This window comes from Canis lupus, chromosome 11 (assembly GCF_003254725.2).
Source record: "Canis lupus dingo isolate Sandy chromosome 11, ASM325472v2, whole genome shotgun sequence".
Taxonomy (NCBI): domain Eukaryota; kingdom Metazoa; phylum Chordata; class Mammalia; order Carnivora; family Canidae; genus Canis; species Canis lupus.
The window spans coordinates 34,999,253-35,012,970 of NC_064253.1; the positions used below are offsets into that span (position 1 = coordinate 34,999,253).

The 13,718-nt window shown below is 45.3% G+C and overlaps 1 protein-coding gene across 6 annotated transcripts in view; it reads right to left on the reverse strand.

Moving 5' to 3' along the window:
• TTC39B (tetratricopeptide repeat domain 39B) overlaps nt 1–9,177 on the reverse strand; it is a 131,017-nt gene extending 121,840 nt beyond the window's left edge. For 4 of the 6 annotated variants that reach the window (XR_007413993.1, XM_025432265.3, XM_025432266.3 and 1 more), the window contains exon 1: nt 8,968–9,144. Coding sequence is in view for 4 of the 6 variants with exons in the window: in XM_025432265.3 (XP_025288050.1) it covers nt 8,968–9,009 (42 nt within the window). In the remaining 2 variants the exon portion in view is untranslated. Of the gene's footprint in view, nt 1–8,967 lie in introns of all 6 variants that reach the window. The other 2 variants (XM_049116137.1, XM_025432268.3) reach the window with 2 other exon arrangements.
• Nucleotides 9,178–13,718: the final 4,541 nt, after the last annotated feature.

Below are 13,718 nucleotides of genomic sequence, written 5' to 3' on the forward strand. Positions count from 1 at the left end.
TCGCAACTGGGAAGACAGGATCTGAGCTCAAGCTGGCCCTCTTCAGAAGCTCAATACTACTCTGCATAGGGAGTAGCTGCTCTTTGGCAATGAGCACTCCATCAATGATCCTGAACAGATGATGACACAGGAGTGCTTCTGGGAGAGGTTTTGGAGTCAGGCCCCATTCCCGTCTTCAGGAATCTCCCACTCTGTCATCTGTCTTGCTCACCACCTTTTGAAAAGAACACACTCCATTTGGCATGAAAAATGATGTGGCAATCTGAGGTTTGTTTCCTTTAGGTCTGAATGGAAGGACGGTGGCTCATGAGTTGAAAAAAGACCACAAACCCCAGAACTCTAGGACAAAGTTGTCTAAGGAAGCATGGGGGGAGAAAAGGACTAAGGGGACCCCCAGAGAAACCTGGACTGGTCCTGATGACCACACCAGAGTGTGGGTCATATGGTTCTGCATGTTGGAACTTAGTAAGAGGCTATGTGATGAAACATAAGCCTATGGAATTATTCAGGCATGTCTGACTTGTCTGCCTTCTTAATCACTGCAATGAAGTTGACAGTCATTAGCATAAAATTTCAGATACTAGTTGGGAAAGAAGAAAGGGAAACTAAAATAGAATCATAGATTCATCATTGCTTCCTTTATCGGAAGGAAGGGAGCGAGGGAGGGGGAGAGGGAGAGAGAGAGAACAAGAGAGAAAGAGGAAGGAAGGAAGGAAGACAGACCTTCCCCAAATACAGAAAAATAGATGTGTCTCCCCACTGTCAAAAAAATAAATTAGGAAAAAAACAAACCCAAGCTCCTTAGCTGAGCACTGAAGGTCTATCAGAATCTACTACAACACACAGTACAGCTCCGCTGCCTCAGCCCATAGCCCTCGCACACCCTCTGCCTCAGCACGATGGCCTCCGTAATGCTTCATCCATGCCTGAGCATGTTTCCTCTGCTGCTCCCTCTGCTTGAAGAAATGAAAGTGTGACCCATTCCACTGTTTCCTGCTAAAATGCACCCCTCACCATCCAAGTCAAATGCCACTGTCTACATCGCAGATGTCAAAGCTGAAAAGAACTTTAGAAATAGAGGGTCAAGGTCAATTCTTTCCCTGTTACCTATGAGGAAACCAAAGCCCAAAAGGGTTAAGGGTCTTCCTCTAAGTCACACAGCTGGGTAGTTCTAAGTCACACAAAGACATAGTCAGGAAACCAAATCAGCTGACTTATGGATGGGGGCATGTCATTGCTATGATGTCCTGATGGCTGCCCTGTGAAAAGTCCTCTCCTCTTCCTAAGGAGCACCAGAGTATTTACACTCTGTCTGGAATCTCCACTACTTTAGGTCAGAGCTGTGTGTTTGTGTCTATATTCCTAAGTACCCACTCTGTATCCTACCCATCATGTTATCCCAGTGCTCAGTTACCACTGCATACAGTCAGCCTTCAGTGGGCTGTAACAGTCATTGGACAAACAAAAGAAAACACCAGAAAAATCACCTGCTTCCCCACCTTGGATCCTGTATCCCTCCCATTAGCTTCCATGCAGTGCCAGAGAAAGCCGCCAACCACCTGCTGGTCTCTCCATACTTCTCTTCAGCTTGAACCCTTAAATGCATACAATAACATCCACAATTTGGCACGAAAGTCTTGGACAGCCCTTCTTACCCTTCCAGACTGGTTCCCTGCCACCCAGAGCACCACCAACTCTCCCTCACTTCTTTATTTTATGCCTGCTGTTCCCTCTCCCTGGGACACACTTCAAGAGTTCCCTTCATTCCCAATTCTCTCCTACACCGCTAACCCCAATTCACCCTGTAAGATCCAAATTTTCTAAGAAGTAGCCTCCTCCAAGTAACCATTCTTGATGACCCACCTCTTCCTTCAGATGAGGTGCCTCCCTCTCTGTTCCCAAAGCACCATGGCATCCCTCCTGTGGTTCTCAGCACAGAGTATTACGTCTGCTTGTTTATGCACCTGCTCCTGTTCCCCACTAGATCATAACTGAGAGCCAGAGCTGTGTTTGCCCCTACAGCACCTAATGCAATATTCAACACATTAAATTGGACTGAAAAATTCTTATTTACTAGGTGCAACTAGACCCAACAAATACATATATGTGGCATTATTTCATTAAAATATTTAAAAATATGTAGACCTTATGTACATGTCAGCATAATATCAGCAATACTAAGGGGACATGTCCAGAGATCTCGGCTTCTTTGCACTTACTATAAATCCAGTCTTTAAATAAAGAGCATAACATATTTAATGGCGTTATGAATGAACTGCCAGGCATTCAACAATTTGAGGAGTTCCTTTGGTATGGTGACCCAACCAACATAGCCAACCGGCCAGGGTGTATAATCAATATCCAGTAAGCACATGAGTGGAAGAAGAAAGTTCTGATACGGTTGGGGTACAGAGCAGAAAGCTCTCCCCAGGAAGCCTCACAAGCACCAGGGCAGTCTCCATGGATTCATCTTCTAAAAAGTGCACACAAAGTGACTTCAGGAGACCCACTGGAGATGGCCACTGGGGCCCCCAAGACTTGGGGCTGGGCAGTTGTCAACAGATGGTTAGATGGAAACCCTGGGCCTCAGAGAATTCGCAGTATTAGATTCACACTGCGAAGAATTAGTGACAGCATCCTTGGGCAGGGAACTAAGATAAAGCCAACAGCTAACCCCAGGAAGATCTGACAGCTGCCTCAAGAGGACATGTCTGTGCTACTGGACTTGAAAAGAAGGAAGGGAGTATCCAAGTACGAAGGGAAGGGGAAGAGAAACTCCAAGTTTCCCTGAGAAGGTGGCATTCCAAGAAGAGATGACATTTCAAGAGACTCGAGATTGAACATTCCAGGAAAATTGCCTGTTGGTTAACCCGAGCAGGAGTTAGAGGCTGATAGTATAATCTGATGCTATTTTTTCCTCCCACTGACCTGCAGAACCAATTTACAAACATGCTTTCTTAACCTGGCCTAAATTCATGCCCTCATAAACAACCGGTTGGTTCATGCTCCCTTGGTAAGAGAAGTCACAGTGAGCCACAAAGATGAGTATATTCTATGTAAGATCCTCCCCATCCTCTACACCCACTCCTCCTGTGTTAAAAGCACACAAGGAACCCAGAATTATCACTGAACAGCTCCCCACCTCTCCCCATTTACTGACCCTCAAACTGGGGAAAAGGCCCCCAAGCCAATTCCTCCTCCAGGCTCTTCCTCTCAAACAGCCTCTTCTCTCGTAGCCTGCAGCCTCTCCTCCCATTCAGGTCTCACCTCCTCCCACATTAAATGTTGCAAGAGCCACTCGCCCTTCCTGCTGCCACCTCCACAATCTGGCTGCATCAACTTGACCACATTTATCTTCCTAAAACAAATAACCTTATTACACTTGCCCAGCTAAAAAACCTTCTAGATTCCCATTTGTTAGAGGATTTGGCCCAAACTCCTTAGCATGATGTGATCATGCACCACATGATCCAAGCTGGACTTTCCTGTCTCAGCCCTCACCGGCTCTCCCTCCCTCACACTGAGTGCCCTGCTAAACCCATGTGTGCTCTCATTCTCGCCCCTCTCAACTTCTACCAGGCTTGGTAGTTCACTTGCTCTGCACAGCACAAACCTGCTCACATTCATGACCCAGTTCAAATACTACCTCTTTCTTAAAGTCCCTGCCAACCCCTAAACCAGGGTGTTATTCCTGCATTGCACCTGTTGTCCTAGGGTAATTACTGAGAGCGTGCATTTACTCTCATACTGCCTTGCTATGGATGATAAATTACATGGCCCTTCTATCTAAAACCTACCTTGAGCCAAAGATAGAACTAGTTACTCATGTAACTGTGTCTTTTGCTAGAGTGCCTATTCCTCAAGGACAATAATACTGTCTTATCTTAGTGGGCACTTAGTGTGTACTTCCAGTATCTACGGACTGTTAGGACCCGAGAGGTGCTCCACGAGCACTAGTGGAATGAAAGAATGAATCTGATTCTTAAAAAATATTGTAGCAATCAACTTTCTCTAAACTTCATCTAAAATTCCAATGGATAAATTTTCTAAATTAAAATTAAATCTGGAGCACCTGGGTGGCTCAGTCGGTTAAGGATCTGACTTTTGATTTCAGCTCAGGTCATGATCTCAGGGTCCTGGGATTGAGTCCAAGTCAGGTTCCACACTCAGCAGGGAGTCTGCTTGTCCCTCTTCCTCTCCCTCCAACCACCCCACTCCACTATGTGTGCTTGCACATGCTCACTCTCTCTCTCTCGCAAATAAATAAAATCTTAAAAAAAAAAAAATTAGATCTAAAAAGAATCCTGAGCCAAAAAAAACTTAAAATTAAATTTAAAATATTTAAATTTAAAAAATTTTAAAACCCTGGGCCAAAAGGCAGACCATGAAAGCATCTGCCACATGAGCCCTTTCTTTCTCCAACTCAGTGTTTCTCAACTTTTTTTCATTATTTCCCTCTTAAGGAGCCATTAGATATTTTTTCCTAATCATACCCACCATGATTTTTTAACAGCACTGATATATGTATTATACATTAAAAGAGCAAGTATAGGGCAGCCCGGGTGGCTCAGCGGTTTAGCGCCACCTTCAGCCCCGAGCGTGATCCTAGAGACCCTGGATTGAGTCCCACGTCGGGCTCCCTGCATGGAGCCTGCTTCTCCCGCTGCCTGTGTCTCTGCCTCTCTCTCTCTCTCCTCTCTGTGTATTCACATGAATAAATAAATAAAATCTTAAAAAAAAGAGCAAGTATAAAGTTTATTCTGTTTATTCAATAATGAATTTGGAATAACTGAATAAATATTTTAAGTTAAATTAAAAATTCTAATGCTGGGATCCCTGGGTGGTGCAGCGGTTTGGCGCCTGCCTTTGGCCCAGGGCGTGATCCTGGAGACCCGGGATCGAATCCCACATCGGGCTCCCAGTGCATGGAGCCTGCTTCTCCCTCTGCCTGTGTCTCTGCCTCTCTCTCTCTCTCTCTGTGACTATCATTAAAAAAAATAAAAAAATAAAAAAATAAAAAAAAAATTCTAATGCTAACATTTAAATTTATGACTACATTTGCTAAGTAGCTTTTAATGTAATGTATCAAATTACACATGTGAATTTCCAATTTCTACATAATAGCAATGTAACCAAATTTTTTATTTTTTTTATTTTTTATTTTTTGTAACCAAATTTTTTAAAAAGACATTCAATAGTGCTATTTCTCTAGCAAAAATAAGACAATTGAAAAATTATCTTCTCAAAAGTTATTTTTTAGGGACACCTGGGCAGCTCAGTTGGTTAAGTATCCCAACTCTTGACCTCAGCTCAGGTCTTGATCTCAGGGTCATGAGTTCAGGCCTTGTGTTGGGCTAAAAAAAAAAAAAAAAAAGTTTTAAGTTATTTTTTAGGATGCCTGACTGGCTCAGTCAGAAGAGCATGTGACTCTTGATCTCATGGTTGTGAGCTCAAGCCCCATCTGGTGTGTAGAAATTACTTAAATAAATAAAAATGAAAACTTTAAAAAGCTATTTTTAGTGAACTTAACTTTTTTTACATGAGAAAATAATTTTTAACTTAAGTAGCTGCTAGATATTCAGATACATTGAATATTTTCTCTTTTCATTACTTGACAACTATTGGTGGACTGAATAACTTTAGTAGGATTAAATAATAAAACATAAACTATTCCTATTTAATCCTCAAATACCAAGTCATGCACGAAAATACTCAAGGCCAAACATGAACAACATCCACAAGACAGCCAATGGGCAGTCTGCACATATGAGGAGGTCACCAAGAGAGAGATGACTTCAAGATCAAGTAAATGGTAGAAAGTCCTCCACTCCTAGCCATCTATTTGCCATAGGTTTATAGTATTGACCTTGCATACATTCTGTGTATCTCCCAAGAACCTGATGTCAACATAATACCCAAGAGAAATTTTAATGAAAATAAGATAGTGTTGACCAAGCTCTGAAGGGCTACAAAACCACTCCAATATCTAAGATGTTTCTGCCTCCCTGCAGAAATAATTTTTGCCACCCTTGAGGTTGCAAGCCCTAACTTCTATGTTCCCCCATTTAACCTCCTAGCAACTAAACAGAAAAAAAACAAAACAACAAACACCAGTTCACCCAGGAAAGCACCCCATCTTCCAGCTACCATGATAGCTTCTCTATTACTATCATTTCCTTAGAAACTTTGAAAGAAAAGGAATTCCCATATTATTAGCTCTTCTCCCAAAAAGGAGCCTCCCTCCAAAAAAGCACAGACTTCTGTGGAAGAACACTTAGGACTCATCCAGCGCTGCTTCTTCAGATGAGGAAAAAGATGAGAGAATGAAAGACTTGCTCAAGACTAGTTACAGACAATGAGACCCGATCAGTCTGGCTCACTGCTCTATCTGCAGGCAGATGTTTCCACACACAGTGAATAAATGGCTACTGGACAAATTAGTGACAGAGAGCCTGGTTCCTCTAATCCCTAGCCTACTACTTTTCCAACTACACCACTTTGTCCCCTTCTACTACCCTAGAAGATAAAACAATGGCCACATAGACTATCAAACATATATTGTTTAAAAAGCTCCCCAACTGAAATAAACCACCTTAGTTTCACATGCCTAGTAAAACTGACCAAGAGGGTCTTGTTCACTTGTGGTACAGTGCTTCAGCCCCCTGAAAGATAGGGACTTTTTACAAATAAGTCAACTGTACCCAGTCCACAACGCAATACTTCTTACTTGCTTACCCTGCCTGGAGCTCTATTCTAGAGTTCCTGCACACATGTCATATATCCATCCTTACCTAGCCAGAGAATCCTTGAGAGCTAAAACTGTCTTCTCTTTCTAAGGCACCTACCAAGTTTGAGAACAGAGCAAATGTTCAATAAAACTCTGCAAAATCTCTACCAATAGAAATGATGTGTCGTGAGGGACAAAAGTGAATTTGGCATGAACAAAAAAAAATTGTTTGTACTCTGCTCATCTCCTAGGACCCATATAGTACCTTACATGTAACAAGAATCTAATAATTATTGAATTTTAAAAATGAAAGATACAGCAAACACTGAGAAATTATTAAGCAACATCATCTCTGCTCTTTTTCATTCATTCAACATATGTATATTTACCAAGAATCTGTGTGCCAAGCTGTCTGCTGTTCAACACCTAACTTATTCCACAGAACTAGAGTCCTCCTCCCTAGTCAATGCATTTCAACGCTTCAATTCATCTTGTAGAAAGTGGGTATGGCTAGGCTGGCTAAAGGTCTCTATATGCCCAGGACAGTCCCAGTTTACACCTATTGTCCAAGTATTAATTATTAATAATATCTCCTTTCTCTCTCAACAACACCCTGGTCTTGACAATTCTATTGCCCTAAGAGTACCAAATCTTTTTAGACAAAGCAGACTAGGGATTCAAAATTTTCAATCCACATTTACTGTGTACTGCCAGTCTTCTTTCCTCATTTATAATAGCAGCATAACACGGACAAAAGTAACTGGTTATACAGAGGGAAGTAGCTGGGGATCGGATGGAACATGAAATTGAGATCACACTGTAGAGGGCCTTGCGTGCCAGACTTATGAATATTTAATTTAACATACAATAGACAGCCATAAAAACTTTTAAGGGACTGTATGTATAGTCAAAGCACCATGAAAATTTAACTACCTCGATTATAGAAAAGAACTAAGACAGGAGGAAAGAAAAACAGAAGGCTCCAGGTCATACCAAAAGACAGTCTAAGGCTATAAATAAAGAAAGGTTGTCATGGATGGAAATAGCAACAAATACGCTATTTCATCATTTGCCTTTAGGTGTACTTTAAAAGTTCCGACAATAAAAAGATGCAACTTGGCAAGCTTCGGTACATTGGTCTGTGGTCTCGGGGGTCCTCGCTGCAAGGGACTGGCTGTAAGGAAGGTTTTTAACAGCCTGGCTTGCCCTATTGCCTGTCAACCGCGTAAAGGAGTTGTAGTTTGGTTTTTGTTTCGTTTTTATTTCAAGGACTACATTGAAAACACTGCACTCGTTGTCAGGAGTTTCCCGACATTCAAGAGATGCACAGGAACCTTAACCTGCCTCCTCCAGATCTTCCACTATTGCATCATTTGAAACCAAACCTCCGGCAGCGACTTGTAAAATTCAAGTCAGGTAAAATGGCAGCAGCAGCAGCAGCAGTAGCAGCAGTAGCCGCCGCCGCGGCAGCACCCACATCTTGTCCGGCCTCAACTTCCAGCGCGAGAGGGGGGCGCGTCCCCGAGGCCGCCAAGCGCTGCAAGGGCGCAAAAGCGCAGGTCCGGCGCGCGCCCCGGGGTGCGGAGACCCCCGCGCGCCCGCCCCCGGGGGAAGCGGCTAGTGACTCAGTGACTTGAGCGCAGTCGGGAAGTCGGGAGGCCGGAGTCGGTCCTCGAAGCCACAAGCTGCGGACCCGACGGGAAAGGCCTGTGCCCTGGGGACGGAGCAGACAGCACCGACTCCCGGGCTGCTGCTCGGGTCCCCCAGCGCTCCGGCCCCCGGCAGCCCCCGCCCTGTGCCCGCTCGTGCGGACGCCCCCGGGGCGCCTTCTTCCCCCGGTGTCCTCTTCCTGTCACTGCCTGGAAGCCTTTCGGTCCCGCCGCCTGGAAACTTCCATAGAAGTGAGAGTCCCGCAAAACCCAGAGGGCGGGCGTCGGGACTTCAGGGTCAGAGCCCGCAGCGCCCAGGCGGCTCCGAACCGCGCAGGGCTGCGGGCCCCGCGCCCCCGCGCCCCCACCCACCACGCGCGGACCCGACGCGCTGTCCGTCCCACGACCCCGCGGGGCCCGCGCCCAGGCCGGTGCCCCCCCCCCCCGCAGCCCCCGCCCCCGCCCCCGCCTCCGGGCTGGAGGTTGCCGGTCCCGGACTGGGGACCAAGGGGGCGGGACCCTGCTGTCCCTCCGGCTCGCCCATCCCTCGCGGACTCCGGAGGCAGCGCCTGCAGCCCCACCAGCCGGTACCTCGTCCGCCTCGAGCTCGGCTCCGTTGCCCACCAACGCCATGTTCCTCCTCAGGCCGCCGCCACCCAAAAACCAAACAGGGAGCTGGGGGCCGACTCGGTTTCTGGGCTCCCGGCTCAGCCCAGCGCCGGCGAGGGAGGAAGGGGGCGGCCCCGCGCTCCGGCCGGTCCCGGGCGGGGCCAGCGCGCAGCGGAGCCGGCGCTTTCCCCGCCCCCGGCGCCCGCGGACCTGCGGAGCATCCATCCGCCCCGCGGGCGCCGAGCCGCCAGCCCGGCCTCGCCCCGCCCCCCCGCGGCCTCGCCCCGCCCCGCCGCGGCCTCGCCCCGCCCCCCGCGGCCTCGCCCCGCCCCCCCGCGGCCTCGCCCCGCCCCCCCGCGGCCTCGCCCCGCCCCCCGCGGCCTCGCCCCGTCCCCCCCGCGGGCTCCACCTGAAGAGCCAACCACGTTCCCGCCAAGCGGCTCGGTCCGCGGGCCCCGGACCCCTCGGGGGGCGGGGTCGCCGGGGCGGGGCCCTCAGTGGGCGGGGCATCTCGCAGAAGGTGACTTCGGCCTTTGGCCCCTCTTCGCCCGGGTACTGGAGCGGCCCAGCTTCCTGCGCTGGGCGGGGGGCTAGTGCCAGACTGCAGCCCAGAGGACGCCAGGCTGACGGGGTCGAGGCCAAGGCCGCTACCCTTGAGGCGGGTGGAAGTGTCTACCTGGCCCTTGGGCCAATGCCAGTCCGCCTCCCTCATCAAGTGGACACCCCGGCTCCCAGGCAGTGGGGACCAGAGGGACACGATCCCCCGTCACCCAGAAACTTCTGTCACACCGCGTTTCCAGACACTATGTCAGATAGAGGCACGCTGTGTTTGCTTCTGTGTATGTTTGAAAAATAAAATCCATGAGGCAGGTATTGATACAACTTGGAGCTCCTCTACCTCTCCTCCCGTTCCCCTATCATGTTATGTCCCCATAACATCCTACACTGATCCCTTTTGTAACCCCAAATACATGTATCTAATTCGTGCGTGAACTGTAAGCTCTATGAGGGTAGAGATGCTGTCCTCTTCCAGGCTGTGTCCCCAGAACCTAGAACAATGTCTTACACATAGCAGATACTCAACAAATACTTGTTGGCTGAATTTAGAAATTTATTCTTGGGGCATCTAGGTAGTTCTGTGGTTGAGCTGCCACCTTTGGCTGAGGTTGTGATCCTGGGGTCCTGGAACCAAGTCCTGCATCAGGCTCCCCACAGGGAGCCTGCTTCTCACTCTCCCTATGTCTCTCTGCCTCTCTCTGTGTGTCTCATAAATAAATAAATGCAATTTTTAAAAAGAGAAAAGTTTATTCTTTTTTTATTTTTATTTTTTTTTGAGAGGGAGAAAGAAGGTAGGAGACAGAGAATCTTAAGCAAGCTCAACCCCCAGCAGGATGGGGGCAGGGCTCCATGTCATGACCCAAGCTCAAATCAAGAGCCTCCACTTACCTGACTGAGCCACTCAGGCACCCTTAGAAATTTATTCTTGCTTCTAACATGTAAAATAAACTATCCAACTAGAAAATTAAAAGCTGTATTTTTTACGGCTGAGGGCATATTTTGTTTGCTTTATTCTACACATGAAAAAATTCACCAAATTTAAGTATGTAATTCTATGACATGTTTACAAAACGCCATCCCAATCATAATATAGAGCACCTTAAAAAGTTCCCTGTGCTCCTTTGCTATCAATTTCCTACCCCCACTCCCTTGCCTCTGACAACCACTGATCTTCTACTTTCTATCCCCATTGTTTTGCCTTTTCTAGAATTTCACATAAATTGAATCAGAGAGCATGTGGTCTTTTGCATCTGGCTCATGAAAAGCTACTTAATCACCATTTAGTGATAATGATAAAAATAGCTAGTATTTATTGAGTACTTACTACGTATCAGGACTATGAGCACCACCTACATATTATCTCTCTCTCTCTTTTTTTTTTTTTTTTTTTTTTTAATGATAGTCACACAGAGAGAAAGAGAGAGAGGCAGAGACATAGGCGGAAGGAGAAGCAGGCTCCATGCACCGGGAGCCCGACGTGGGATTCGATCCCGGGTCTCCAGGATAGCGCCCTGGGCCAAAGACAGGCACTAAACCCTGCGCCAGGGATCCCCATATTATCTCATTTATACTTCATAACCCCATTAAGTAGGTACTATTATCAGTAAGCTGAGGCTAAGAGAGTTCAAGTGACTTGTTCAGGTCAGACAGCTATGAATCAAATAAGGATGCCTAAATCTGAACTCCAGCAGTCCGACCATAATGGGTACCTGGTAACCACTGTTCTGTACTGCCTCCAGCCACTCTGCTTCTCTTATTTGTTTCTGTACACCAACTGCCTACAGATGTCTATTACACACATTTTCAAAGAGTCCCCTTTGCATCTTTGAAACTTCTCTAAGATTTTAACAATTCATTATGTAACTTTATAAAAGAAAAATAAAATGATTTCTATCCCGTATACAACATGAAAAAATATGATTGTGGTGATGGTTGCAGAACTCTGAATTTTCTACAAATCATTGAATTGTATGCTTATGGGTGAATATTATGGTTATCTACAAAATATCTCAATAAGGACATTTTTTTCACTGGTTGACACATTTCTTTAGATGCTCTTAGGATCAAATGTACGGGGCTAGGAGGGGACTAAAGGTCTTTTAATTCCAATACTCCTGAAAATGTCCATTCCTCCTTCCCACTCCCTCCCTTTTCCGTTTATGCTTCACTTTCTGAGGCTAGATTTCCTGTCTCGATCCAGATTCTACTCTGTATTACTCACACATGATTCTGCTTTTTAAAGTTCATTGGTTCCTAAATTAATATCACATCTTTTTTATGTGAAACCATCTATCTCATTGGTGGCTTCTTCCTTTCCTGTATGCTTTGTTACTGTCTCACAAATTTCATCTCAAATTTTGAAGAAATACAAAAGAAGTTGGCTCTAATTAGTGACATGATGATGTTGTAATGAGAAGTCTGATTTTTCAGGAATCTATTCTTATAAAGTTCAGGGTTTGTTTTTGTTTTTTTAATATCCGATATCAAATCTGAAGATCTGTATGTCTTAAATTCACGTCACTAGATAAAGCAACACTCTAGATCAGCAACACTCGTTATTTCTAAGAAAGCCAATTGTAAATATTGAATGAATACATTCTAGCCACTAGAATATCTAATCAAATTTGCTTTGCTCCTGGCAGATGCCAACTTTCTCTGCACACGTATGATTTTGCGGGGTCATGAATCACAAATATAATACAACCTTTTTCAAAAAAGTATTCGAATGGATTCATTTTTGCAACAGAATTCATTGCCAGTTTGCTGATAACATTGTACTCTTAACAGTCAAGTGAGATTACTCAAATATTTAATTTCCCAAAAGTAACTAACAGAGTGATGAAGCAAGAGTGAGCATCTTATTTGTTTTTTTACTTTGAAAGCACACCTACTGGGATCTGTTTGGAATTCAAAATAATTCTAATATTGCTCACAATCTTATCTTTAGTATTCCAGAACCTGTTACCCTTAGTTGACCTAGGGTTTTCTGTGGATGCTTGATTTAAATAAAAGTTGCATCTTCATCATTTGTGTAGTGGGAAAGAGAGTGGTCGTCCATTTAGGAGAGAATAATTTTAGATGTTTGTATCCATGAAATAAGTGTTCATTGTAAATTATGCATTTGTCAATGGCTTTGTCTCACATTCCTCAAGGAGAATTTTCCTCTCCAACATAGCCTTTCCCTCCCAATTACAAGCTCCCATGCCCTCCTACTGCCTTCATAGCACTTTTTCCTACCTGAACCATCTTGTCCATTTGTTTACATGTTCATGGTCTACCTCCCTCGACAACACCCCCTCACACACCCTATAATGTAAACTCCATCAGGGAAGGCACCCTGTGTTTCATGTTTCTAACAGAGAACCCCAGTACCCAAAACTTATCAGATATTTAATAAATGGTTATTGAGTGAACAAATGAAAGTATCAAAAGTTCATAATACACAAAGAATTTTGTTTAGACCAAATGCCAATACTATAGCATAGTACATTTTTTAAAAGGAGATAACCAATAATAATGAGGGACATTAAAGATGGCAAATTGGGCACCTGGATGGCTCTGTGGTTGAGCATCTGCCTTTGGCTCAGGGCATGATCCCAGGGTCCTAGGATCAAGTCCCACATCAGGATCCCTGCAGGGAGCCTGCTTTTCCCTCTGCCTATGTCTCTGCCTCTCTCTCTCTGTATCTCTCATGAATTAATAAATAAAAGCTTTCAAAAAATAAAGATGGCAAATTACATGAAACCCAAAAAGTATATACTGTTTTTCTTAGGATAATGTGCAAGGTATAATAACTGTCCTTTTTTAAGATTTTATTTATTTATTCATGAGAAACACAGAGAGCGAGAGAGGCAGAGACACAGGCAGAGGGAGAAGCAGGTTCCATGCAGGGAGCCCGATGTGGGACTCGATCCTGGGACTCCAGAATCACGTCCTGGGTCGAAGGCTGGCGCTAAACCACTGAGCCACCCAGGGATCCCCTGATAACTGTCTTTAATGTCAACTCATTTTTTCAAAATTATACAAGAGCTAAGCACTTAGAGTTCTCTCAGTGACCTAAAAGGGATTAATTCATGTTTCTGAGAGAGGCTTAAATGCTAGGGGGGAAAAAACCGCATTATTTAGTGGAGGCTGAAATCCTCCCTTAAGAATATCCCTATTCTAGGCATCTGGAG